Source organism: Pelophylax lessonae (assembly GCF_965119305.1).
Source record: "Pelophylax lessonae genome assembly, chromosome: 11".
Lineage (NCBI taxonomy): Eukaryota > Metazoa > Chordata > Amphibia > Anura > Ranidae > Pelophylax > Pelophylax lessonae.
The window spans coordinates 10,176,850-10,204,801 of record NC_138778.1 but is presented as its reverse complement, the minus strand read 5'-3'; the positions used below and the strand labels follow the sequence as shown (position 1 = coordinate 10,204,801).

The following is a 27,952-nucleotide window of genomic DNA, read 5'->3' as shown; positions in this document are numbered from 1 at the left end:
GTGCCTGTGGCTGGCTGGCTGGTACAGGGCCTGTGGATGTGGGTGGCTGGCTGGCACCAGGCTGCTTGTGGGTGTATGGCTGTGATACACTCCCACGAGACTAGTCTCGATTCCTGACGAGGCTGTCCAAGGTGAGGGAGGAGGCCTAAGTAGGCAGAATGACGTCACAAAAATATCGGCAATATTGGCCAGTTCCGGGGCTGATACCGATATATCGGGGAAAGTGCATATCGGCCCTCGATATATCAGCTTTGCCGATAATCGGTCTATCTACTTTATATATCATGGAGAGATATAGTAGTAGGGCTGAGCAGACTAATTTATTCAAAATTGAATGTATAAATATAGTATCTTTTTTTTTGACCACTTGAATGAAGGATTACCGTTAGGGCTCCACAATATCTAACTTCATAAACCTAGCTGATGAGGGTCTGTTTTATGGCACAAGAAAAGATCCAGTCTCAGTAAAATGAGCATTCAGAAGTCATTACAACTAGGGATGAGCTTGGGTTCAGTCTGAACCAACAAGGAAGTGATCATTGCCGAGCCAACCAGCTGTTGGAAGGGGATTTCACGGCCCTGCACCTGCACATAACCATTAGGTTTGGATTGCTTGGAACACCATTGATCTAACAATAGCCATGTGACCCAATATAGTTATGCAGCCATACTAAGCCAATGATGTCCCCTTTGTGTTTCGGTGCAGATGTGGGGCGGGAAATCCCTCACCAGCAGCTGATTGGCCCAGCACTGACAGTTTTCTTTCGGATTTGATCGAACATGGGTTCAGACCAAACACAAGCTAAGCCAAAGCTCAACCTACTGCACCCATCAAAAAAACAAAAACTCCTTTTTTCACCTCTCCTATTGACTCAATGTATTTCACCAAAATGATGAATTTCACCAGATTTTCAGTGAAGTGAAAGCAGTCAGTTTTGCTCATCATTATTCAGTATTTTCATATGATTTTACTCCCACAAATAGAAGTTTAGCTTATTCTTTGTCGTAACTGAACATGAGTGGTAAGTGCTCCACCGACAAGTGTATTAGGAGTTGTGACACAAATGTTCTCAGGAATGTGTAAACCAGCTTATTATCTCGCTGATATATTTTGCTCTAGGAATGGGATCCATAACATAAGAGTCGACACATACTTCGGAATACTGATCGCCGAACAATGTTTCTTACCGATTAGCTCCGGCTTCTTGTTGGAACAAATCTGGTAGAAGATGTGGTAGCTTCTCTCCGCCTTCAGTTGGTAGGTGACTCTGGATTTCTCCAGCAGGTCTAATAAAAACAAACATTTCATAAACAATCACAAAAACCAATATCCATTAAGTCCAACTTTTCACAAACTCCACCTAGTTTTGGGAGGGGGGGGGGGGGAATATAAATATTAAAGTAAAACCAGAGCTTTTTTTCTCAGAGAATAGGTGCAGGAACTCCCCTTTCTAAGTTACTTTGTGTCTCTGTTCCCTACCCACCTTCGAGCACTAACCCTTGGTTCCACCCCTACCCACCTCCGAGCACTAACCCTTGGTTCCACCCCTACCCACCTCCGAGCACTGACCCTTGGTTCCACCCCTACCCACCTCCGAGCACTAACCCTTGGTTCCACCCCTACCCACCTCCGAGCACTGACCCTTGGTTCCACCCCTACCCACCTCCAAACACTAACCCTTGGTTCCACCCCTACCCACCTTCGAGCACTGACACTTGGTTCCACCCCTACGCACCTTCGAGCACTAACCCTTGGTTCCACCCCTACCCACCTTCGAGCACTAACCCTTGGTTCCACCCCTACCCACCTCCGAGCACTAACCCTTGGTTCCACCCCTACCCACCTTCGAGCACTGACCCTTGGTTCCACCCCTACCCACCTCTGAGCACTAACCCTTGGTTCCACCCCTAACCACCTTCGAGCACTGACCCTTGGTTCCACCCCTACCCACCTTCGAGCACTAACCCTTGGTTCCACCCCTACCCACCTCTGAGCACTAACCCTTGGTTCCACCCCTAACCACCTTCGAGCACTGACCCTTGGTTCCACCCCTACCCACCTTCGAGCACTGACCCTTGGTTCCACCCCTACCCACCTTCGAGCACTGATCCTTGGTTCCACCCCTACCCACCTCCGAGCACTAACCCTTGGTTCCACCCCTACCCACCTTCGAGCACTGATCCTTGGTTCCACCCCTACCCACCTTCGAGCACTAACCCTTGGTTCCACCCCTACCCACCTTCGAGCACTGACCCTTGGTTCCACCCCTACCAACCTCCGAGCACTAACCCTTGGTTCCACCCCTACCCACCTTCGAGCACTGACCCTTGGTTCCACCCCTACCCACCTCCGAGCACTAACCCTTGGTTCCACCCCTACCCACCTCCGAGCACTAACCCTTGGTTCCACCCCTACCCAACCTCCGAGCACTAACCCTTGGTTCCACCCCTACCCACCTTCGAGCACTAACCCTTGGTTCCACCCCCACCCACCTCTGAGCACTAACCCTTGGTTCCACCCCTACCCACCTCTGAGCACCGACCCTTGGATCCACCCCCCTACCCAGCTTCCAGTACAGCCCCTTTTAGAGAATATAGAGCAGAGTATAATTTTGTAGTGTAATGTATGGAATTTAGTTATGATAACAAGAAAAGCAATAAAATTGACCCCCCACAGCCAGCATCAATAGACCCCCCCAGCAGCAGCAAAAGATCTCCCAGCAGCCAGCATCAATAGACTCTCTAGCAGCCAGCAACAGTAGACCCCCCTCCCCAAACAGTAGATCCCTTACAGCAACAATTAACCCCCAGTATCAAAAGATCCTCCACCAGCAACAATAAATTTTCATGCAAAAATAGCCCCCCTCCAGCATCAATAGATCCCCCTGCAGCAAGCATCAGTAGACCCTCAAGCACCCCTTGCCATGGCATACATTCAGTGCTCGAGGTGCCGTGTTCCCACTGAAAAAAAGACCTAAGTATAACTAACTAAAGGCAAACCTTTTTATTTTTTGTTTTGTTTTTTTAGTTTTGGACAGAGTGGAGATGGATTAGAGCACCCATTAGGTTTTTATTGCTGTCTGTTCCCCCCCGCTAAGGATATTCATCCTCTCTATTTGTCCTGTTTACCATTATCATCGAAAGTGAAAGTAAAGAAAGCCCCAATGGGACACAGATGGCGGTGTTCTGTCAGAATACCATACCCTATCAGAATTCCATACCTCCGTCATTTCCGGTTGCGGATCAGCTGTGGCTTCGTCATGAATCAGCTGTAGCCGCGTCACAAGTCCTACTGCGCATGCGCAGAATAGGTAGGGCATTTTGATAACATCGTAAGGGTCAGGCAAAAGTCCCAGTGTGCATGCGCCGGCGCATGTGCATCAACGGGTCGGGCAGTGGGATCTCTGATAACAAACATCCATCCCATCTCCATGGCCCACACTGCGCTGACCCGACACTGCGCCGACCTGAAAATCCGATCTCCATGCCCCACACTGCGCCGACCCGACAATTAGACAGTGGGCGTGCGCGTGTGGGTAGGGAATAGGATTGTCCCATTGTCGGCTCGGCGCAGTGTATGCCATGGAGATCGGATGGATGTTTATTATAAGGGATGCCACTACCCGATCCGATGGTGCGCATGCGCCCGCTCATGCACAGTAGGACTTTGCCTCACCCCCTTACGGGAATCAAAATTCCCTACCTATTCCACGCATGCGCAGTAGGACGTGTGACACGGCTGCAGCTGGTGCATGACGAACCTGCACCGGAAATGACGTAGGTAGGTGGGGTAGGGTTTTCTGATAGAACACCGGCAAAAAAAAAAAAAACTGACAAAAAAAAAATGTTAGCCTATAGTTCTACTTTAAATCTATAGCCTAATTCCAGCCTTCTTTTTATTTTAGATTGGGAGGAGTGGAGAAGAGGTCAAATTTCTTCCAGGGTTTAGGTTCTGTCTGTGTTCCTATTGCGGAGATAGTTTCCTCACTTCCTGTCCCCGTGACACCCACACAAGAAATGGTGGTAGTGGTTGTCACCAGCACAGGAATAAAAACATTGTTGGAAGTTCTGACCCTTCATTTCTTGTCTGTGTCCCTGTTAGAAAGATTTCCCGTCACTTCTGGTCCTGACGAGAAATGCTAAAAAATCTCCACAGTAGGAACATTGGCTCCATCTCCCACCCACCCGATACCGATCCGTCCCTCACCCACGTGCTGTAAGTGACACCCGGGTGATACCGCTCCGTCTGGCATACGATCTCGGAGGTCACATGCGTGGTCATCGGGTGGGTGGGAGATGAAGCGGTCGAGAGACGGAGCAGTATTGAGTGGATGCCGAATGGATCGGTATCACCCGGGCAAGTGGGTGAGAGATACCGATCTGCCAGCAGATCTGCTAATGTGGAATTGCTTATATCTTTAATTTGTACGTATGTGAGTGGCATATTCAATGACATTTGTAAACGGAATTATGCTATGTGACATCATTTTACCCTTACATGAGCAATATTTGGAATATCAGCCAGTTCCGGGGCCGATACAGACTTATCGGCAAAAGTCAATATCGGCCCTCGATATATCGGCCTTGCCGATAATCGGTCGATCTCTAATAGTTATACACAGACTGAGAATACCTTTTGGCCAGACTCATGCCTGTGTGCATGCCCGTGCGCATGTGTGCATGCTCGTGCCACTTGACTGGTGCCAAGCAGGCTGTTTAAAAATCACTGATGCACTAGGACTTTGCCTTATGGTCTACAGCGTTCCTGAATATCTGCTACCTGTTTCTGTGTTTGATCTCCTGTTGCTGTCCTTATCCATCTGACCACGCTTGAACTCTGCCTGTACAGACCCCTGGCTTGCCTTTTGACCACGTCTCTGCTGGCTCTCTCTGCCTGCCTGCTTCACTGTTGCCAACTCCCACCTGAACCTGACTACTCTCCTGCCTGCCATTCTGTTCCTGAGGTGCCTGCTAGTTACTGACCTGGCTTGCTTGACCCTGCTCTGTGTCTTGCCTGTGGCTACCATCCTTACCATGCCTGCTGACTGTCTGCCAGTGACCTATCAGTTTGCTGTCTCTGCTGCCCTGTGTTACAGTTCAGCCTTCATCTGAGTGCACACAGACTACTCATCTGCAGCTGTTTGCAAGAACTGCTAGGCACTGGTGCCACTCCAGGCTCTCGTGCCTTCTGTTACTTTGCTTTGCACCAAGCCGGAGGTGTGCAAAAATGCTTTCCTCTCCACGTCAGGCTCCCTCACCAGGTATGTGCAGTGGTGTATTTTGGTTTTGTGCCGCCCTAGGCAAAACTAAAATGGGGTGCCCCCTCCTTTGTAAATTTGCCCCACTACTTTTTAACGGATGTGACTCCTTCCAAAATTGAAGGACTACAAGTCCCAGCATGAACCCCTGAGATCTCAGAAGAGGGGGGGGGGGTGAGAGGGGGTGGGTGAGGGAGAGATGGGGTGGGTAAGGGAGGAAGAGAGAGGGGGGGTGAGAGGGGGTGAGGGAGAGAGAGAGGGGGGATAAGAGAGAAGGGGGGGATCAAATAGTGAGAGAGAGGGGGGATGATAGAGAGAGGGAGAGATGAGAGAGAGTGAGAGAGGAGGGATGAGAGAAAGAGGGATGTGAGAGAGGGGGGATGAGAGAGAGCGGGGGAGAGGGGGGGTGAGAGAGAGGGGGGATGATAGAGAGAGGGGGGATGAGAGAGAGAGAGGGGGGATGAGAAAGAGAGAGAGAGAGAGGGGGGATGAGAGAGAAAAAGAGAGGGGGTGAGAGAGAGAGGGGGTGAGAGAGGGAGGTGAGAGAGAGGGAGACAGGAGGGGTATGAGAGAGCGAGAGGGAGGGTGAGTGAGAGAGAGGGGGGTGAGAGAGGTGGCTCTAGCAACCAGTGGCCAATAAAGTCTCAGGTGGAGGGGGGGCGGCTTTTTTGCTGCCCCCCTGCAAAGTGCCGCCATAGGCCTGGGCCTTGTTGGCCAAGGCCAAAATACAGCACTGGGTATGTGACACAAAGACTGCAGTATCTATGACCACCAGATCTAACAATACCAAAGTCTTGACGAAGGGGGGGAGTCTAAATCCCCCGAAACATGTTAGCTATGTTTTATGTCGTCCAGTACTAAAGCAATCATTGTTCCTCAACAAACTTTAGCTACTAAGACTTTCTATTCACACATTTGCTCCTCATCCACCTCCACAAATACAAGGTGTGTCAGTTTTTATGATAAGAAATGCAAATTTAGTGGGGATTTCTAAATGTTTATAGCGAAATACGTCTGACCGAAAACATGGTGGAACAAAAATCCCATAGTTTGTTAATGGCTGCCCCAAATTGCTAAGAATAGGATTATCACAATGGTTGACTTACATGTCTCAATATCAGCAGAGGCCAGCTTTCCATTTGTGGCAAAGTGGATCCTGATGAATTTACCCTACAAAAAGAAATGGGAATCCAGATTTGATCGACTAAAGACAACAGCCTTCTGCAAGAATATAAAAAGTCAGGAATTTGAGATAAATAGCTCCAAACCTAAAAGGAATATTTTAACTTGCAGCAGGTGAAAAGGTCTGGGTTAAGGCAAGTAGACAATGGGGAAATTGACATATGTCTCCAAAATGGTTGCTGAGTGCCTGATAATCTGAGGTCTGAGGAACATGATTGTTCTTCCATGACCCCCATATCATGGAAATCCCTTCTACTATGAAAATTGTACCCTCAGCTCTTCCTCTCCAAACCTTCTGATGATGTTAGAGTGGGTAGGGAGGTACTCACTGCTTTTGCTACTATCGACACTATATTGCTAAATTAGAAACAGGGGTTGCAATTGTAACCGGGCCCCATGCTCCAGGGGGCCTGTGCTGCTCCCCTGTTCACCTGGATAGGAGGGGCGGCGGGGGCAGCATGTAGAGAAATCACTGTCCTGCTTTTTTCCTCCTGTAGCTGCAGGAGGAAAAAAATGGAGGAGATTGGTTCCCCTGTATGCTGCCTCCTATCCAGTTCACTTGTGTTCTGCTGTCTCTGGGCCCCTGTGTGCTCCCCTGGTCCCCCCCCCCTACTGTGCTGCCCCCCCCCCCCCACTGTGCTCCCTCCCCTCTCCTGCCGGCTGCTGCAGGGGATGTGTCACAATAGAGAACCAGGAAGGGGTCGGTAAATATGTAATTTACCAGCTCCTTTCTTTTCTGAATGGACAGAGTCATAGTCAGTGACATGTAAAAAAAATAAAATAAAATGATATAAAATAATACAATTGAAATACCAAAAAATAAAAACTACTGACACCAGAGATGGCAGGAAGGGGGCCTACTGCAGAACTTGTGAAAGGGTCCTACTGCAGGACCGTAATCAAGGGCCCCGCAATGAGAGTAAAGGGCCCCAGGATCAGTGGGAAGAGCCCAAGGCTTGAAGGGAAGGGCCTCGGCTAGGGGCCCGGGGTCCCTTCATGGTTTCTTGCACCGGGGCCCTGAAGGTTCTAGTTACCCCTCTGATTAGAAAGGTGTGAATGTACATCTTGTACAGGCCTTGTGATATATAAGAGAGTTTAATTGAAGAAACCATGACCTTTATTGGTTGAACCAGATAGACGTGAGTCTTTTTTTCAGCCTGGCTAAATATGTAACTGTGATAACGGAACTTACAAAGCGGGAAGAGTTGTCATTTCTGACCGTCTTGGCGTTACCAAAGGCCTCCAGCAGAGGGTTGGCCTGGATGATTTGATCCTCCAGAGTCCCCTATAGAAGACATATAGAGTTGGTAATATTAGGTGATATTAGTTATGTTTAACTGTTGTGCAGGTTGGTGATTTGGCTTAAGTAATAGAAATTCACAAAAATATAGTGCTATATTGCTTTCCAATATCCGACCATATCACAGAATTGTAAACATTATACCTTGTTAGAGGAATTATCTATACATTATACCATGCTATATGAATGGTCTACACATTATACTCCGCTATGTGAATGGTGTATACATTATGCCATGCTATGTGAATGGTCTATACATTATACCATGCTATGCAGTGCTGTATTTTGGCCTAGGCCAACAAGGCCCAGGCCTAGGGCGGCACTTTGCAGGGGGGGCAGCCAAAAAGTTGCCCCCCCCCCCTGCACCTGAGACTTTATTGGCCATTGGTTGCTAGAGCCGCCTCTCTCACCCCCCTCTCTCTCACCCCCCCCCCCCTCTCTCTCTCTCACACCCCTCCTGTCTCTCTCCCTCTCTCTCATCTCCCTCTCTCACCCCCTCTCTCTCTCTCACCCCCTCTCTCTCTCTCACCCCCTCTCTCTCTCACCCCCCTCTCTCTCTCACCCCCCTCTCTCTTTCTCTCTCCCATTCCTCTCTCTCTATCATCCCCCCTCTCTCATCCCTCCTCTCTCCCCCCTCTCTTGCTCTCTCTCTCTCATCCCTCCCTCTCTCTCTCACCCTCCCTCTCTCTCTCATCCCTCCCTCTCTCTATCACCCCCCCTCTCTCTATCATCCCCCCTCTCTCTCTCATCCCTCCCTCTCTCTATCATCCCCCCCTCTCTCTATCATCCCTCCCTCTCTCTATCATCCCCCCTCTCTCTATCATCCCCTCTCTCTCATCCTCTCTCTCACTCTTTGACCCCCTCCCTCTCTCTCATCCCCCCCTCTCTCTCTCACCCCCCCTCCTTCATCCCCCTCTCTCTCTCCCTCGCTCACCCCCTCTCATCCCCCCTCTCTCTCCCCCTCCCTCACCCACCCCCCTCTCTCCCTCACCCACCCCCTCTCACCCCCCCCTCTTGTGAGATCTCAGGGGTTCATGCTGGGACTTGTAGTCCTTCAATTTTGGAAGGAGTCACATCCGTTAAAAAAGGAGTGGGGCAAATTTACAAAGGGGGGGGGCGCCCAATTTTAGTTTTGCCTAGGGCAGCACAAAACCAAAATACACCACTGATGCTATGTGAATGGTCTATATGTTATATATTGCTATGTGAATGGTGTATACATTATACCATGCTATGTGAATGGTCTACACATTATACACCGCTTTGTGAATGATCTATATGTTATATATTGCTATGTGAATGGTGTATACATTATACCATGCTAGGTGAATGGTCTATACATTATACCATGCTAGGTGAATGGTATATACATTATACATTGCTATACGAATGGTATATACATTATACATAGCTATACGAATGGTATATACATTATACATAGCTATACGAATGGTATATACATTATACATTGCTATACGAATGGTATATACATTATATGTTGCTGTGTGAATAGTCCAAAAGTTATAGGTTGCTATGTGAATGGTCTATACTTTATACATTGCTATGTGAATGGTCTATATGTTATATATTGCTATGTGAATGGTCTATATGTTATATATTGTTATGTGAATGCTCTATACCAGGGGTCTCCACATTTTCCAAGCAAGGGGGCCTGTTTACTGTCCTTAAGGTTTTAAGATGGCCGACTGTGACATTAGAAGTAGAAAATGCCCAATCATCAGTTCCCCATCATTGCTTTTATTGGGAGGAATAGTGCCCCATTGATAGTGTCAGTAGGGGCAATAAATACAGGGGTGTAAGTGATTCAACCTTCTCCCATCCAAGTAGGGGGAATGGTGCTCCATCACTGGTGTCAGTTGGTGGAATAGAGCCTTGAGGGCCAGATAAAGGCAAGCAAATGGCCACATGTGGCCCCCAGGCTGCAGTTTGGAGACCATTACTCTATACTTTATGCCTTGCTATGTAAATGCTCTATACATTATACTTAACTATCTGAATTAGCTATACATTATACTGTGTTTTGTGAATTTTGTATACATTATACCTTGAAATGGGACTTCTCTATACTTTATACTTTGCTATATGACTTGTATATGCAATATTCCTTGCTACAATCATTGTACGTGTATATACATTATTCCTTGCTATGGGAATTGCATATACACTATACTTTGCTATTTGAATTATCTATATGTTATACCTTTCATGTGAACTATCAATACATTATACCTTGCTATGTGAATGCTCTATATATAATACTTAACTATGTGAATTAGCTATACATTATACCGCGTTTTGTGAATTTTGTATACATTATACCTTGAAATGGGATTTCTCTATACATTATACTTTGCTATGTGACTTGTATATGCAATATTCCTTGCTACAGTGATTGTCCGTGTATATACATTATACCTTGCTATGGGAATTGCATATACACTATACTTTGCTTTGTGAATTATCTATATATTATACCAGGGGCTTAACTACAGGGGTTGCAATTGCAACCGGGCCCCATGCTGCGGCTCCCTGTACACCTGGATAGGAGGGGGGCAGGGGCAGCATGTAAAGAAATCACTGTCCTCCTTTTTCCTCCTGTAGCTGCACCACCGTGGGGGGGCCCCAAGATGGCAGGAAGGGAGCCCACTGCAGAACTTGTGAAAGGGTCCCGCAACGAAAGTAAAGTGCCCCAGGATCAGTGGGAAGAGCCCCAGGCTTGAAGGGAAGGGCCCGGCCGGCGGTCCAGGGGGCCCTTCATGGTTTCTTGCACCGGGGCCCTGAAGGTTCTAGTTACGTTACGCCTCTGTATTATACCTTTTTTTATGTAAACTATCAATATATTATAGAAATAGTAATATTGGTCCCAAAGCACATGACAAATATTAGTAGCGCAAAAGTGTGACTAAATAAATTCTAGGCACAAGCAAATGGAACTGACAATAAAATGCTGATCACTAAAATCAATCCAGTCACTGGCATATAAAACCTAGTCACTGGCGCATTTAAAAGTCCCAAAGTCCATTCAGCCTCAGATGCAGGAACTGAAATAATTGTTCAGATAACTGTATAATGCACCATGGATCCACATAGCCGTGAAGTGTATAAGGATCACCACTATTCCACCACCAAGTGCCGGGATTAGTAATGTATGGCAACTCACCAGACCTCCATGCTCATAATCTCTCGAGAATGAGCTCTCAGCGTGTTTGAACAACAATGTGGTCAGATGAAGGAATCAGCCATCTAGTACACCAATCGATCATCACTGCCCAGGTACTCAAAACATGTGGGGAAATAAATAGAGCCTCCACTAGTGCAATAAGTCAAACCAGTCGCTTATTCAAGCATAAATAAAATATTGCACTCACTTGTAATATGGAGGTTACAGGCACATCAATACATATGGCTGTGAGGATAAACCGCCGTCGCCGTCATTGCCCAGCTCCACGCCAAGGCAAAACACTCCGGAAGTTCTCTCGGGACACCGAATACGTCACCTGGCCATGCCCCGACGCGTTTTGTAACTTCCGACTTCAACAGGGGGCGTTACAAGTGAGTGCAATATTTTATTTATGCTTGAATAAACGACTGGTTTGACTTATTGCACTAGTGGAGGCTCTATTTCCCCACATGTTTTGAGTACCTGGGCAGTGATGATCGATTGGTGTACTAGATGGCTGATTCCTTCATCTGACCACATTGTTGTTCAAACACGCTGAGAGCTCATTCTCGAGAGATTATGAGCATGGAGGTCTGGTGAGTTGCCATACATTACTAATCCCGGCACTTGGTGGTGGAATAGTGGTGATCCTTATACACTTCACGGCTATGTGGATCCATGGTGCATTATACAGTTATCTGAACAATTATTTCAGTTCCTGCATCTGAGGCTGAATGGACTTTGGGACTTTTAAATGCGCCAGTGACTAGGTTTTATATGCCAGTGACTGGATTGATTTTAGTGATCAGCATTTTATTGTCAGTTCCATTTGCTTGTGCCTAGAATTTATTTAGTCACACTTTTGCGCTACTAATATTTGTCATGTGCTTTGGGACCAATATTACTATTTCTATTTATTCATTTTACAAGTAGCAGCATTTTGTTTAGTGGTCTACTGGTACATACAGTTGACACCTCCTAAAGCGCAGAGTATTCTCTTTTGGTACTTGGGCGGCTCTGTGAGAATATAATTTGTTGGTATCAATACATTATACCTTGCTATGTGAATTATATATATTTTATGCCTTGCTTGCTTTGAGCCTTCTCCATACAATTGACCTTGTTATGTACATTATATATAAATTATAACTTGCTATGTGTTTGTGGTTTATACAATATACCTTGTTTTTTGCAGCGGCTTCTTCCTTCTTTTTATCACCAACAGCGGCAATTGTTGCGAAGTATTGGATGACACGTTTAGTGTTCACAGTCTTTCCGGCACCGGATTCTCCACTGTCAGAGAAAAAATATTATGATGTCACTTGGCCAACCAGTAGACAGGTACTCAATAATGGACAACTACATACAAAACTGAAGATAAATCCTAAAGATAATCTGTCACCATAATCATACAGGGCAAAGTGCCAGGTCCTCTTGAAAACCCTATGGACACCTTCAAGTTCGCCTGTCATTACTAAGGATCATGGTCCTGCGGTCTCTGGACAGCCCAAGGAACTCTTTTGGTTTTTGCTTTTACATAGCGTACTCTCGTGAGTATGATGTGGTTTTAACAATTTTCCAATAAATATCTTATGGTAAAGCTCTAGGTCGGTGTGCCCTTCTCTTGTTTTTTGCTTTCAGTTTGTGTGGATACCCATCATCCTGAGAGGGCACCAAGACTTCAGATGGCAACATTGTAGCCATTGCATCTCTGGCCTATTTGCAACATTTGAGCGCAGGAGACATTTACTTGCCCATTTCACCATCTACTGATACCGTATTTCCCTGGCATTTCATGTATCCGTTAGAACTCTCATAAATACCCGGTGCTTCCAGTAGAGGGGGAGCGTGTGATTTTTTCCTCTCCCTCCCAGGATTCAGTGCTCAGTCCTAAGCAGCCAATCACCAAGCCCGATCACTGTCCCATGGGAAGAGGAGGAGAGCATTAACCCTGTGTAAGCTCTTAAGACCTGGGGTTGAACATATCAGTGCCACATCAGATTTATTGTCACAAAATCTGCAAATCTAATGTTTAGCAACCTAGCAATCAATAAAAATGGATTAGTATAGGAGGGTACATACGTGATGAGGATAGACTGGTTTTCACGATCTGGAGAAGGAGAGAAATTTAATTATTTCACAAACAATGTAAAAGTTTAGCCATGCTACATATAAACAATACATACAATGTGATAGTTTGGGGTTTTTATATATCTGTTGTATATTTTTGTGACATTGTCACTCCTAGCAAGAAGGTTTGGGGTGGAGAAAGCCCCCAAAATATCCCTAAATGTGTGTGAAATGACTTCCAATAAATTCCCTGCTGTGTGTGAGACAACTTCCAACTCATTCCCTACTGTGTGTGACAACAACTCCCAACATATCCCCTACTGTGTGTGACAACAACTCCCAACATATCCCCTACTGTGTGTGACAACGACTCCCAACATATCCCCTACTGTGTGTGACAACAACTCCCAACATATCCCCTACTGTGTGTGATAACAACTCCCAACATATCCCCTACTGTGTGTGACAACAACTCCCAACATATCCCCTACTGTGTGTGATGACAACTCCCAACATATCCCCTACTGTGTGTGATGACAACTCCCAATATACTGTATCCCTTATTGTGTGTGACAACAACTCCCAACATATCCCCTACTGTGTGTGATTACAACTCCCAACATATCCCCTACTGTGTGTGACAACAACTCCCAACATATCCCCTACTGTGTGTGACAACAACTCCCAACATATCCTCTACTGTGTGTGACAACAACTCCCAACATATCCCCTACTGTGTGTGATAACAACTCCCAACATATCCCCTACTGTGTGTGACAACAACTCCCAACATATCCCCTACTGTGTGTGATAACAACTCCCAACATATCCCCTACTGTGTGTGACAACAACTCCCAACATATCCTCTACTGTGTGTGATAACAACTCCCAACATATCTCCTACTCTGTGTGAGACAACTCTCAACATATTCTTTACTGTGTGTGAGACAACTCCCAACATATCCCCTACTGTGTGTGAGACAACTCCCAACATATCCCCTACTCTGTGTGAGACAACTCTCAACATATTCTTTACTGTGTGTGAGACAACTCCCAACATATCTCCTACTGTGTGTGAGACAACTCCCAACATATCTCCTACTGTGTGTGACAACAACTCCCAACATATCCCCTACTCTGTGTGAGACAACTCTCAACATATTCTTTACTGTGTGCGAGACAACTCCCAACATATCCCCTACTGTGCAAGACAACTCCCAATATATCCCCAACTGAGTGTGCGGAAACAACTCCCAACATATCCCCTACTGTGTGTGATAACAACTCCCAACATATCCCCTACTGTGTGTGACACAACTCTCAACATATCTCCTACTGTGTGTGAGACAACTCCCAACATATCCCCTACTGTGTGTGACACAACTCCCAACATATCCCCTACTGTGTGTGACACAACTCCCAACATATCCCCTACTGTGTGTGACACAACTCCCAACATATCTCCTACTGTGTGTGAGACAACTCCCAACATATCCCCTACTGTGTGTGACAGCTCCCAATATGTCCCCTGCCGTGTGCAAGATAACTCCCAACATACCATCTACTGTGTTTCGAGACAACTCCCAACATATCCCCTACTGTGTGTGAGACAACTTCCAACATATCCCCTACTGTGTGTGACAACAACTCCCAACATATCCCTACTGTGTGCGACAACAACTCCCAACATATTCCCTACTATGTGTTACAACAACTCCCAACATATCCCCTACTGTGTGTGACAACCACTCCCAACATATCCTCTACTGTGTGTGACAACAACTCCCAACATATCCCCTACTGTGTGTGACAACAACTCCCAACATATCCCCTACTGTGTGTGAGACAACTCCCAACATATCCCCTACTCTGTGTGAGACAACTCCCAACATATCCCCTACTCTGTGTGAGACAACTCCCAACATATCCCCTACTCTGTGTGAGACAACTCCCAACATATCCCCTATTGTATGCAAGGGAACTCCCAACATACAGTATACATTATGCCAAAGATCTCCCAACAGCTCCCCTACTGTGTTTGGAGACAACTCCCAACATATCCCCTACTGTGTGTGACAACACCTAATATATCCTCTACTGTGTGCAAGATAACTCCCAACATATTCCCTACTGTGTGTAATAAAAACTTAAAACATATTTCCTACTGTGTGTGAGACAACTCTCAAAATATCCCCTACTGTGTTGGAGACAACTGGATGGAAGGAAGGCAGGATAGATGGATGAATGGTTGGATGGAAGAAAGGATGGATAAATGCATTGATGGATAGAAAGAAGAAAGGATGGATGGATGGATGGATGAAGAAGCAGGATTCGCTGTGACTCACCAGTCAGCATGAACTGATAGGCGTTATCAGAGATGGAGAAGATGTGAGGTGGGGCCTCCTGACGCTTCTTGCCGCGGTAGGCATCAACCACCTCTGGGTTGTACACAGGCAGCCACTTGTAGGGGTTGACAGTGACACAGAAGAGGCCGGAGTAAGTCTGGAAAATAGAGAATAGTAAAATAGCGCACCTTTTCCTCAATTCACACACAGAGTTTGGCTTGGCCCTGCCCCAACCACTCCCCCCCCCCCCCCACAACTCTGCTCTTTCCTCATTGGCCCACTGGCTGTGATTGACAGCAGTAGGAGCCAATGCCTCCCGCTGCTTTGTGAGCCAATGAGGAGAGAGAGACAAAGGAGAGCCGCTGCACTCATGCACATCGCTGGATCGAGATGAGGCTCAGGTAAGTATAAGGGGGTGCTGGGGAGGAGCTGCACCCAGAAGTTTTTTTACCTTAATGCCTTCTGTCTTTAACAATGTCATTAGCATGTTGATGAGGAGGGAGGGAGGAACCAGGGAAGGAAAAATATAGGCAGAATAAACTTTGGCTTTAAATCTATGATGCTTTAGTAGAAAGTTGGATGGAGTTGGGTGCTCAGACTGCTACAGATAACTAATCAGAATGGCTGCTCCCTGTGTAAATTTCCTATTAGTATATTTAATTTGCATACTGATGCACACCCCCCACAATGCAGTCTTCCCGTGTGCTCCAAAGACTTACGTAGATCATCCAGGCTGCGTAACGTTCTTTGAGGTTATACAGGACGGCCGGCTCGTTCAGGTGAGTCATCATGGCCATGTCTTCAATCTTATCGTACTTGGGTGGATTCATGGGGAAGATTTGGTCATCCTTCACTGTTAGAGTCTAAAGGAAAATAGGGGAATAAGAAGGTGCACTATAAGCTTAAAACAAGCAGCTGATTGGCTGTGGTGGGAGCCCACGCCCATCGCTCTCAGTACTCGCGGTATATACCTGTCCGCCCTCGGTCTTCACAGTCGCCTTCCCTCCTTCCTTGCTGATCAGCGTGCCCTTAACATACGCTTCTTTAGCTTCTGCCACAAACACAGAAGTCCTGGCGTCGAACGGCTTGTTCTGGGCTTCAATCCGCTCCTTCTCACCTTTCCTGAGGAAGGGGGCAGCCAGCCCGAACACCGCCATCTCCGCGTCCGAACTCATGGTAGAAGATTATGGAGGGGGATTTCTACAGCACTGAATTTCTCTGTCTAAAATAAGAGACCATAATGTCAGTGGGACACATTGCCAATTACATCGACATCTCAGACCATCCACCGCAGTCCAATTTTGTAGTAGAAGAAGATGAAATCCCCAAACTGGTTGACATTTAGGTTGCTCTAAGAACTGACATTGTCTTTTTTTTTTATAAAAGAAAGTCGTTGTTTTAAATTTTTTTTCCCCCCGTGTTGCATCAAGGCAATGCAGATCCTCTACAGCCTATTTGCAGCCACTTTATGGCATGGCAATTTTCAGGGTGGGTTTCCTAACGGTGACAACAGTGGACCTTGCCTGTGTAATGTGTGTTGAAATGGCCACTTGTAGTCTCCATCGGATCGCATTGGTGGCAGGAAGACAGTGCAGCAACACAGTTGGTAGACTGGGAAATAGTGTTGTCACTAGGGATGATCGAACTTTTGAAAAGTTTGGTTCGACCAGAACACCCGAATTTCCCAAAAGTTCGGTTCGGATTCCAGAACCCCATTGAAATCAATGGGACTCGAACTTCTGGAATCAAAAAACACCCCTTTTGAAGCCCTAAAACCCAATAAATGCCCCTAAAAAGTGCCTAGGGTTCTGGGTCATGCCCCAGGGACTATGAATCAGGCAAAAAAAAGTTCTTAAAAATTGTCGTTTTTGATATATATATGTATATATGTATACCCCTAACCCAGAATCTGCATAGTGGGGTCACCCTGACATGGCAGAGTTCGGTCCTCCTGACATGGCAGAGTCAGTTCACCCTAAACTACACTACGGTCACCCTGACATGGCAGAGTCAGGTCACCTAAACTACACTACGGTCACCCTGACACCTAAAGCTATCCCTACAAAAACTCGATTTTTTAATCTATACTATAGTGGTATATAGTACCCTAACTACACTGCATATCCCTTTCCTCACACTAATAATTGCAAAATGACACTGGAGCAACACAAATGCTTCCACTCTCTTCCGCAGCCTCTGTATTACAGTGCTAGAGTTTTGGCGGGGCTAGGTTATATACTGGGGGGCGTATGGGGGGCGTATTCACTCCTGATTGGCCTCTGGACCCCGTATTCACTCCAATCACATTTTACTGATGTTTCTGGGCCATTAATGGGCTTTTAAAGCCCAGTTCCTGTCCCATTGCATTTTGGGCGGTTCTGGTGGCCGAATTCCGAACTTTTACCGCAAAAAGTTCGGAATTCGGCCGAATTTCGAACACCCAATGTTCGGGTCGAACTGATGGTCAACCCGAACCATTCAATCATCCCTAGTTGTCACTCTATAACAGGAAATGCCTGAAAAATTACCTTCATGGCAGGAACCCCTGGGGATTATTCTAATAAAAGATGCAGATTTTAAAAGTTTGAAATGGCATGCTAAAGCGTCTATGAGATTCCTGTAATTGGGGTTATATTTACTTTAAATATTAATATTATCAATTACATTGCAGACCTGATGATGGTGCTCCTTCGTGGAGCTAATAATATGGAGCGTTCTCTGTCTTTAGCCCCCTCCCATTTCCTTCCCTATTACAATATATTATTGCATAATCTTGATGAAGAATATTCAGCATATGACACTTCCGGGAGTGTCAGATTTATTTTCACAAACCCCCCCCCCCCCCTCCTCCTCTGCACCTATTGGATTCATCATCTTCTGCATCACTACTGTGTCCTGTAGTGGTGAAGGGGCCAGTGGAAGGAACCATGTAGTGCAGAGGGGGGACCAGGAATCAGACACTCCTGAAAGCATTGATTGCCAAAGTTCTTCCATAGGTGTGCGCAGCCCATTGCATTAGGGTGTGCACCCCAAAGTTTAAATACACATGCATGTGTTTGCCTACATGTATATGGCCCCGATACATTACTCTCCCTGCTGGCAAAGTGAAATTGAAGTGTGTGGCACTTCTCTTATGGCAGAGCAGGTCCGAGGGAGATCTTTCCCATCTCCTCACTGGCAAACAGAGCGATAATGATAATGTGCCCTAGGTGATTAGGGTGTGCACAGGCACACCCGGCACACCCTGTGCGCACGCCTATGAGTTCTTCAAATGGCTGTTTGTGGTGGCAAAGATAGACAACGCGGGTGGCAAGACAGGTCATTATTAATTATTTTCTTTGCATGGTGACTATATTTTTAAGATGATAACTTTAGTGATGCAGTCCATTTAAAGAGGTCTTCTGCCTTGACCTTTTATTTCTAGAATTCTCTACTACTATCCTTCAGTTCTGTTTTTTTCAGGTATAAATTTCTGTGCCATCAGCCAGAGGTGCTCTGAGGACCTGGGATACAGTTCCTATCATCTCTGTGTCCAGGGGGTAGGATATGGAAGATGTATGTTCCTTGGCATCATAATTTATGTACACTAAATTACCAAAAGCAAGGTCCATAAAGACATGGATGAGCGAGTTTGGGGTGGAGGAACTTGACTGGCCTGCACAGAGTCCTGAACTCAACCCGATAGAACACCTTTGGGACGAATTAGAGCGCAGACTGCGAGCCAGGCCTTCTCGTCCAACATCAGTGCCTGACCTCACAAATGTGCTTCTGGAAGAATGGTCAAACATTCCCATAGACACACTCCTAAACCTTGTGGACGGCCTTCCCAGAAGAGTTGAAGCTGTTATAGCTGCAAAGGGTGGAGCCAACTCAATATTGAATCCTACGGACTAAGACTGGGATGCCATTAAAGTTCATGTGTGTGTAAAGGCAGGCGTCCCAATACTTTTGGTAATATAGTGTATATTGCTCTCCTAGATGGTAGAGATGCAATCATGAAAAGCACAGAAGACTGGCGAAGAGAAGAATGGATGCTGGCAGAGAACAGATAAACCGATATTTATAATCAAAGAAATGATTTGGTTAGGCGGTGGAAATTGCTTGTAAATTAAAGTCTTTTACTGGCAGCCAAGGAGGGAAATGATCATCTGGTGAGCTTGGATGGAACGTTGGGAATGTGGCAGCTGCTCATTCAGTGATCCTCTTCCCAACGCTTGTCTGCTCTCATCTCTCCACCGTGTCCCAGCTTGCAGAATAAAGGACCGCATGACAAGGAAACCGCCACCGCCACACCGGACAAATCTACAACCTATTACATGTACCCCCCTGGGTCAATCATATCTGTTACAATGTATTTCACTGGATCCTCCATAGTCTGTTATAATGTATCCCCCAAGAGTCATCTATGACTTATTATAATGTATCTCCCAGGGTCCTCTGCATTCTGTTACAATGTATCCCATGGGGTCCTCTACAGCCTGTTACAATGTATCCCATGGGGTCCTCTACAACCTGGTACAATGTATCCCCTGGGGTCATCATTAGCCTGGGTCAATGTATCCCCCGGGGCTCCTCTACAACCTGGTACAATGTATCCCCCCTGGGCTCCTCTACAACCTGGTACAATGTATCCCCCCGGACTCCTCTACAACCTGGTACAATGTATCCCCCTGGGGCTCCTCTACAACCTGTTACAATGTATCCCCCTGGGGCTCCTCTACAACCTGGTACAATGTATCCCCCCCGGGGCTCCTCTACAACCTGGTACAATGTATCCCCCCGGGGCTCCTCTACAACCTGGTACAATGTATCCACCTGGGGCTCCTCTACAACCTGGTACAATGTATCCACCTGGGGCTCCTCTACAACCTGGTACAATGTATCCCCCCTGGGCTCCTCTACAACCTGGTACAATGTATCCCCCCGGGGCTCCTCTACAACCTGGTACAATGTATCCCCCCGGGGCTCCTCTACAACCTGGTACAATGTATCCACCTGGGGCTCCTCTACAACCTGGTACAATGTATCCCCCTGGGGCTCCTCTACAACCTGGTACAATGTATCCCCCCCGGGGCTCCTCTACAACCTGGTACAATGTATCCACCTGGGGCTCCTCTACAACCTGGTACAATGTATCCACCTGGGGCTCCTCTACAACCTGGTACAATGTATCCCCCTGGGGCTCCTCTACAACCTGTTACAATGTATCCCCCTGGGGGTCCTCTACAACCTGGTACAATGTATCCCCCCGGGGCTCCTCTACAACCTGTTACAATGTATCCCCCTGGGGGTCCTCTACAACCTGGTACAATGTATCCCCCCGGGGCTCCTCTACAACCTGGTACAATGTATCCCCCTGGGGCTCCTCTACAACCTGGTACAATGTATCCCCCCGGGGCTCCTCTACAACCTGGTACAATGTATCCCCCCGGGGCTCCTCTACAACCTGTTACAATGTATCCCCCTGGGGGTCCTCTACAACCTGGTACAATGTATCCCCCCGGGGCTCCTCTACAACCTGTTACAATGTATCCCCCCCGGGCTCCTCTATAACCTGGTACAATGTATCCCCCCGGGGCTCCTCTACAACCTGGTACAATGTATCCCCCCCGGGCTCCTCTATAACCTGGTACAATGTATCCCCCTGGGGCTCCTCTACAACCTGGTACAATGTATCCCCCCGGGGCTCCTCTACAACCTGGTACAATGTATCCCCCCCGGGCTCCTCTATAACCTGGTACAATGTATCCCCCCGGGGCTCCTCTACAACCTGGTACAATGTATCCCCCCGGGGCTCCTCTACAACCTGGTACAATGTATCCCCCCGGGGCTCCTCTACAACCTGGTACAATGTATCCCCCCCCCCGGGGCTCCTCTACAACCTGGTACAATGTATCCCCCCGGGGCTCCTCTACAACCTGGTACAATGTATCCCCCCTGGGCTCCTCTACAACCTGGTACAATGTATCCCCCCGGGGCTCCTCTACAACCTGGTACAATGTATCCCCCCGGGGCTCCTCTACAACCTGGTACAATGTATCCCCCCCGGGGCTCCTCTACAACCTGGTACAATGTATCCACCTGGGGCTCCTCTACAACCTGGTACAATGTATCCACCTGGGGCTCCTCTACAACCTGGTACAATGTATCCCCCTGGGGCTCCTCTACAACCTGTTACAATGTATCCCCCTGGGGGTCCTCTACAACCTGGTACAATGTATCCCCCCGGGGCTCCTCTACAACCTGTTACAATGTATCCCCCTGGGGGTCCTCTACAACCTGGTACAATGTATCCCCCCGGGGCTCCTCTACAACCTGGTACAATGTATCCCCCTGGGGCTCCTCTACAACCTGGTACAATGTATCCCCCCGGGGCTCCTCTACAACCTGGTACAATGTATCCCCCCGGGGCTCCTCTACAACCTGTTACAATGTATCCCCCTGGGGGTCCTCTACAACCTGGTACAATGTATCCCCCCGGGGCTCCTCTACAACCTGTTACAATGTATCCCCCCCGGGCTCCTCTATAACCTGGTACAATGTATCCCCCCGGGGCTCCTCTACAACCTGGTACAATGTATCCCCCCCGGGCTCCTCTATAACCTGGTACAATGTATCCCCCTGGGGCTCCTCTACAACCTGGTACAATGTATCCCCCCGGGGCTCCTCTACAACCTGGTACAATGTATCCCCCCCGGGCTCCTCTATAACCTGGTACAATGTATCCCCCCGGGGCTCCTCTACAACCTGGTACAATGTATCCCCCCGGGGCTCCTCTACAACCTGGTACAATGTATCCCCCCGGGGCTCCTCTACAACCTGGTACAATGTATCCCCCCCCCCCGGGGCTCCTCTACAACCTGGTACAATGTATCCCCCCGGGGCTCCTCTACAACCTGGTACAATGTATCCCCCCCCGGGGCTCCTTTACAACCTGGTACAATGTATCCCCCCGGGGCTCCTCTACAACCTGGTACAATGTATCCCCCCGGGGCTCCTCTACAACCTGGTACAATGTATCCCCCTGGGGCTCCTCTACAACCTGGTACAATGTATCCCCCCCCCCCCCGGGGCTCCTTTACAACCTGGTACAATCTATCCCCCCGGAGCTCCTCTACAACCTGGTACAATGTATCCCCCCCCCCCCCCGGGGCTCCTTTGCAACCTGGTACAATCTATCCCCCCGGAGCTCCTCTACAACCAGGTACAATGTATCCCCCCGGGGCTCCTCTACAACCTGGTACAATGTATCCCCCTGGGACTCCTCTACAACCTGGTACAATGTATCCCCCTGGAGCTCCTCTACAACCCGGTACAATGTATCCCCCCGGGGCTCCTCTACAACCTGGTACAATGTATCCCCCCGGGGCTCCTCTACAACCTGGTACAATGTATCCCCCTGGGGCTCCTCTACAACCTGATACAATGTATCCCCCCGGGGCTCCTCTAAAATCTGGTACAATGTATCCCCTCGGGTCTCCTCTACAACCTGGTACAATGTACATCCCCGGGGCTCTTCTTCTACAACCTGGTACAATGTATCCCCCCGGGTCTCCTCTACAACCTGGTACAATGTATCCCCCCGGAGCTCCTCTACAACCTGGTACAATGTATCCCCCCGGGGCTCCTCTACAACCTGGAACAATGTATCCCCCCGGGGCTACTCTACAACCTGGTACAATGTAACCCCCCTGGGGCTCCTCTACAACCTGGTACAATGTATCCCCCCGGGGCTCCTCTACAACCTGGTACAATGTATCCCCCCCGGGCTCCTCTATAACCTGGTACAATGTATCCCCCCGGGGCTCCTGTACAACCTGGTACAATGTATCCCCCCCGGGCTCCTCTATAACCTGGTACAATGTATCCCCCTGGGGCTCCTCTACAACCTGGTACAATGTATCCCCCCGGGGCTCCTCTACAACCTGGTACAATGTATCCCCCCGGGGCTCCTCTACAACCTGGTACAATGTATTCCCCCCCCCCCCGGGGCTCCTTTACAACCTGGTACAATGTATCCCCCTGGGGCTCCTCTACAACCTGGTACAATGTATCCCCCCGGGGCTCCTCTACAACCTGGTACAATGTATCCCCCTGGGGCTCCTCTACAACCTGGTACAATGTATCCCCCCCCCCGGGGCTCCTTTACAACCTGGTACAATCTATCCCCCCGGAGCTCCTCTACAACCTGGTACAATGTATCCCCCCGGGGCTCCTCTACAACCTGGTACAATGTATCCCCCTGGGGCTCCTCTGCAACCTGGTACAATGTATCCCCCCGGGGCTCCTCTACAACCTGGTACAATGTATCCCCCCCGGGCTCCTCTATAACCTGGTACAATGTATCCCCCCGGGGCTCCTCTACAACCTGGTACAATGTATCCCCCGGGGCTCCTCTACAACCTGGTACAATGTATCCCCCCGGGGCTCCTCTACAACCTGGTACAATGTATCCCCCCCCGGGGCTCCTTTACAACCTGGTACAATGTATCCCCCCGGGGCTCCTCTACAACCTGGTACAATGTATCCCCCCGGGGCTCCTCTACAACCTGGTACAATGTATCCCCCTGGGGCTCCTCTACAACCTGGTACAATGTATCCCCCCCCCCCGGGGCTCCTTTACAACCTGGTACAATCTATCCCCCCGGAGCTCCTCTACAACCTGGTACAATGTATCCCCCCCCCCGGGGCTCCTTTACAACCTGGTACAATCTATCCCCCCGGAGCTCCTCTACAACCTGGTACAATGTATCCCCCCGGGGCTCCTCTACAACCTGGTACAATGTATCCCCCTGGGGCTCCTCTACAACCTGGTACAATGTATCCCCCCTGGGCTCCTCTATAACCTGGTACAATGTATCCCCCTGGGGCTCCTCTACAACCTGGTACAATGTATCCCCCCGGGGCTCCTCTACAACCTGGTACAATGTATCCCCCCCGGGCTCCTCTATAACCTGGTACAATGTATCCCCCCGGGGCTCCTCTACAACCTGGTACAATGTATCCCCCCGGGGCTCCTCTACAACCTGGTACAATGTATCCCCCCGGGGCTCCTCTACAACCTGGTACAATGTATTCCCCCCCCCCCGGGGCTCCTTTACAACCTGGTACAATGTATCCCCCTGGGGCTCCTCTACAACCTGGTACAATGTATCCCCCCGGGGCTCCTCTACAACCTGGTACAATGTATCCCCCTGGGGCTCCTCTACAACCTGGTACAATGTATCCCCCCCCCCCCGGGGCTCCTTTACAACCTGGTACAATCTATCCCCCCGGAGCTCCTCTACAACCTGGTACAATGTATCCCCCCGGGGCTCCTCTACAACCTGGTACAATGTATCCCCCTGGGGCTCCTCTGCAACCTGGTACAATGTATCCCCCCGGGGCTCCTCTACAACCTGGTACAATGTATCCCCCTGGGGCTCCTCTGCAACTTGTTATAACATATCTTCTCAATGATATCTACAACATGTTGTAATTTATCTCTCTTCTCTTCTGGTCCTCTACAGCATTTGGTTCCTTTACTGTCTGCCACAATGTATCTCCCCAGGGTCTGCTACATCCGGTTACAATGTATCCCCCCAGCGTCTGCTTCATTCTGTTACAATGTATCTCCATAGTGTCCTCTATATCCTGTTACAATGTATCTCCCCAGGGTTCTCTACACCCTGTTACAATGTATCCCCCTAGGCCTGGTCCTCTGCACCCTGTTACAATGTATCTCCCCAGGGTCTGCTATATCCTGTTACAATGTATCTTCCTAGAGTCCTCTATCTCCTGTTACAATGTATCCTCCTAGGCCGGGTCTGCTACATCCTGTTACAATGCATCTCCATAGAGTCCTCTACATCCTGTTACAATGTATCTCCCCATAGTCTGCTATATCCTGTTACAATGTATCTTCCTAGAGTCGTCTATCTCATGTTACAATGTATCTATTTCCCCAGAGTCCTCTATCTCATGTTACAATGTATCTCCATAGAGTCCTTTATCTCCTGTTACAATGTATCCCCCTAGGCCGGGTCTGCTACATCCTGTTACAATGTATCTCCATAGAGTCCTCTACATCCTGTTACAATGTATCTCCCTGGGGTCCTCTACATCCTGTTACAATGTATCTCCATAGAGTCCTCTACATCCTGTTACAATGTATCTCCATAGAGTCCTCTACATCCTGTTACAATGTATCTCCCCATAGTCTGCTATATCCTGTTACAATGTATCTTTCTAGAGTCCTCTATCTCCTGTTACAATGTATCCCCCTAGGCCTGGTCCTCTGCACCCTGTTACAATGTATCTCCCCAGGGTCTGCTATATTCTGTTACAATGTATCTTCCTAGAGTCCTCTATCTCCTGTTACAATGTATCTTCCTAGGCCGGGTCTGCTACATCCTGTTACAATGTATCTCCATAGAGTCCTCTACATCCTGTAACAATGTATCTCCATAGAGTCCTCTACATCCTGTTACAATGTATCTCCATAGAGTCCTCTGCAGCCTGTCACAATGTATCTCCCCATAGTCTGCTATATCCTGTTACAATGTATCTTCCTAGAGTCGTCTATCTCATGTTACAATGTATCTATCTCCCCAGAGTCCTCTATCTCATGTTACAATGTATCTCCATAGGGTCCTTTATCTCCTGTTACAATGTATCCCCCTAGGCCGGGTCTGCTACATCCTGTTACAATGTATCTCCCTGGGGTCCTCTACATCCTGTTACAATGTATCTCCATAGAGTCCTCTACATCCTGTTACAATGTATCTCCCCATAGTCTGCTATATCCTGTTACAATGTATCTTCCTAGAGTCCTCTATCTCCTGTTACAATGTATCTTCCTAGAGTCCTCTATCTCCTGTTACAATGTATCCCCCTAGGCCGGGTCTGCTACATCCTGTTACAGTGTATCTCCCTGGGGTCCTCTACATACTGTTACAATGTATCTCCCAAAGTCCTCTATCTCCTGTTACAATGTATCTCCATAGAGTCCTCTATCTCCTGTTACAATGTATCCCCATAGAGTCCTCTATCTCCTATTACAATGTATCCCCCCAGGCCGGGTCTGCTACACCCTGTTACAACGTATCTCCCCAGGGTCCTCTACATCCTTTTACAATGTATCTCCATAGAGTCCTCTACATCCTGTTACAATGTATCTCCATAGAGTCCTCTACATCCTGTTACAATGTATCTCCCCAGGGTCTGCTATATCCTGTTACAATGTATCTTCCTAGAGTCCTCTATTTTATATTACAATGTATCCCCCTAGGCCAGGTCTGCTACATCCTGTTACAATGTATCTCCCTACATCCTGTTACAATGTATCTCCATAGAGTCCTCTACATCCTGTTACAATGTATCTCCCCAGAGTCCTCTGCAGCCTGTCACAATGTAATTCCTTGGGGAAATTCCCAGGGGTGTCCAACATACCTGTGATGTTTCCAGATAGACGACCGGAGAGTCCTGCGAAGAAAAGAATATGTTATTCGCAGAGTCCATCCATGGAACCCTTCCCTATGGATTCAACGAAATCCACAATTCAGTATTGATCTTCTATCCTTTCTGTGCCATCATTACTCAATTCTCTATCATGAAGATTAAGATTTAATAAATCCGCCATTGTATTTGCTGCAAATTGCCGGATTTACTCTAAAAAATGGTTTGTTAATTGGGCGATAAAATGTCAGAAATATCCACCAATAAAATTATTAGAGGCCGCCGAGGGCCTGAAAGTGGAAAATGCGCCCCCTTAAAATGACAATGACACCCCTAGAGAGTTCCATACCTGAGAGTGAGGACAGGAAGGACACAGCCTCAGCACCCCCCCTCCGCTACTTTTATAACTCCAGGGGGGGATCCATGATCTCACTCCCATCTTCTCAAAAAGGACAAAACAATTTTGGCAATGGGCTCAGAGAGGACAATAATTCCCCCTCTGTCTATAATCTGGACTGTGCTATATTTAGAAGTCATTTTAATATTTTTGTTGCCTTCCCCCTTCTAACTGAAGCTATACCCTAAAAATAAGATCACAAGGTGATGAAGCCTAAGGGAGTGATTGTGCCCTTTAGGGAGGAATGGGCCAGACAATCCCAACGTTGCACAGAAACCATAATCCACATAGCTGTGATAGAAGAAGACCCTTCTATCATTACACACTGTCTTCTCCCCTGCAGTCTGCACACAGCTCCTAAAACTCTCCAGATGGAGAAATCTCCGGAACAAAAACTTTTTCCCAAAGGAGACTTTTATTTAAAAAAATGATTTACCCACCAGAATCTCTTAATCAGGTACAGTTTGTCCCCCCCCCCCACCCCCACTCCATAACACAATCTAACCAGAGTAACCCACTAATGTCTCCTGCTAATTAATATTGAAAGCAGTTTTATGGAGAGCGAGAGGTGCAAAAGTGTGAAGGTGTCTAACCCCGGAGGTGACAGGGATCAGGACCTCGCAGACGCTTTGATAGCTTGTGGTAAACGAATCTCGCCCGGGGCGGCTCACGTTACACAGAAGCTGCCGGTCGCGCCGGAGGACGGAGGGCTGCGAAATCCATTAGCACCCAATTACTGTTTGCTGCTTCAATGGGTTTTTCGCTTTACTATTGAGTGATATT

The 27,952-nt window shown here is 47.9% G+C and overlaps 1 protein-coding gene across 1 annotated transcript in view; it reads right to left on the bottom strand.

The window, feature by feature from the left end:
* The window catches only part of LOC309567094 (myosin-4), a 77,277-nt gene extending 50,137 nt beyond the window's left edge, over positions 1 to 27,140 (bottom strand). Inside the window, exons 1-10 of the mRNA XM_082272418.1 lie at positions 27,122 to 27,140; positions 26,767 to 26,799; positions 16,308 to 16,558; positions 16,056 to 16,199; positions 15,337 to 15,493; positions 13,004 to 13,031; positions 12,103 to 12,214; positions 7,633 to 7,725; positions 6,365 to 6,428; positions 1,189 to 1,287 (exon numbers count right to left, since the gene is read on the bottom strand). Of these exons, the coding sequence (XP_082128544.1) occupies positions 1,189 to 1,287; positions 6,365 to 6,428; positions 7,633 to 7,725; positions 12,103 to 12,214; positions 13,004 to 13,031; positions 15,337 to 15,493; positions 16,056 to 16,199; positions 16,308 to 16,511 (901 nt within the window). The 5' untranslated portion in view covers positions 16,512 to 16,558; positions 26,767 to 26,799; positions 27,122 to 27,140. The remainder of the gene's footprint in view (positions 1 to 1,188; positions 1,288 to 6,364; positions 6,429 to 7,632; positions 7,726 to 12,102; positions 12,215 to 13,003; positions 13,032 to 15,336; positions 15,494 to 16,055; positions 16,200 to 16,307; positions 16,559 to 26,766; positions 26,800 to 27,121) is intronic.
* Positions 27,141 to 27,952: the final 812 nt, after the last annotated feature.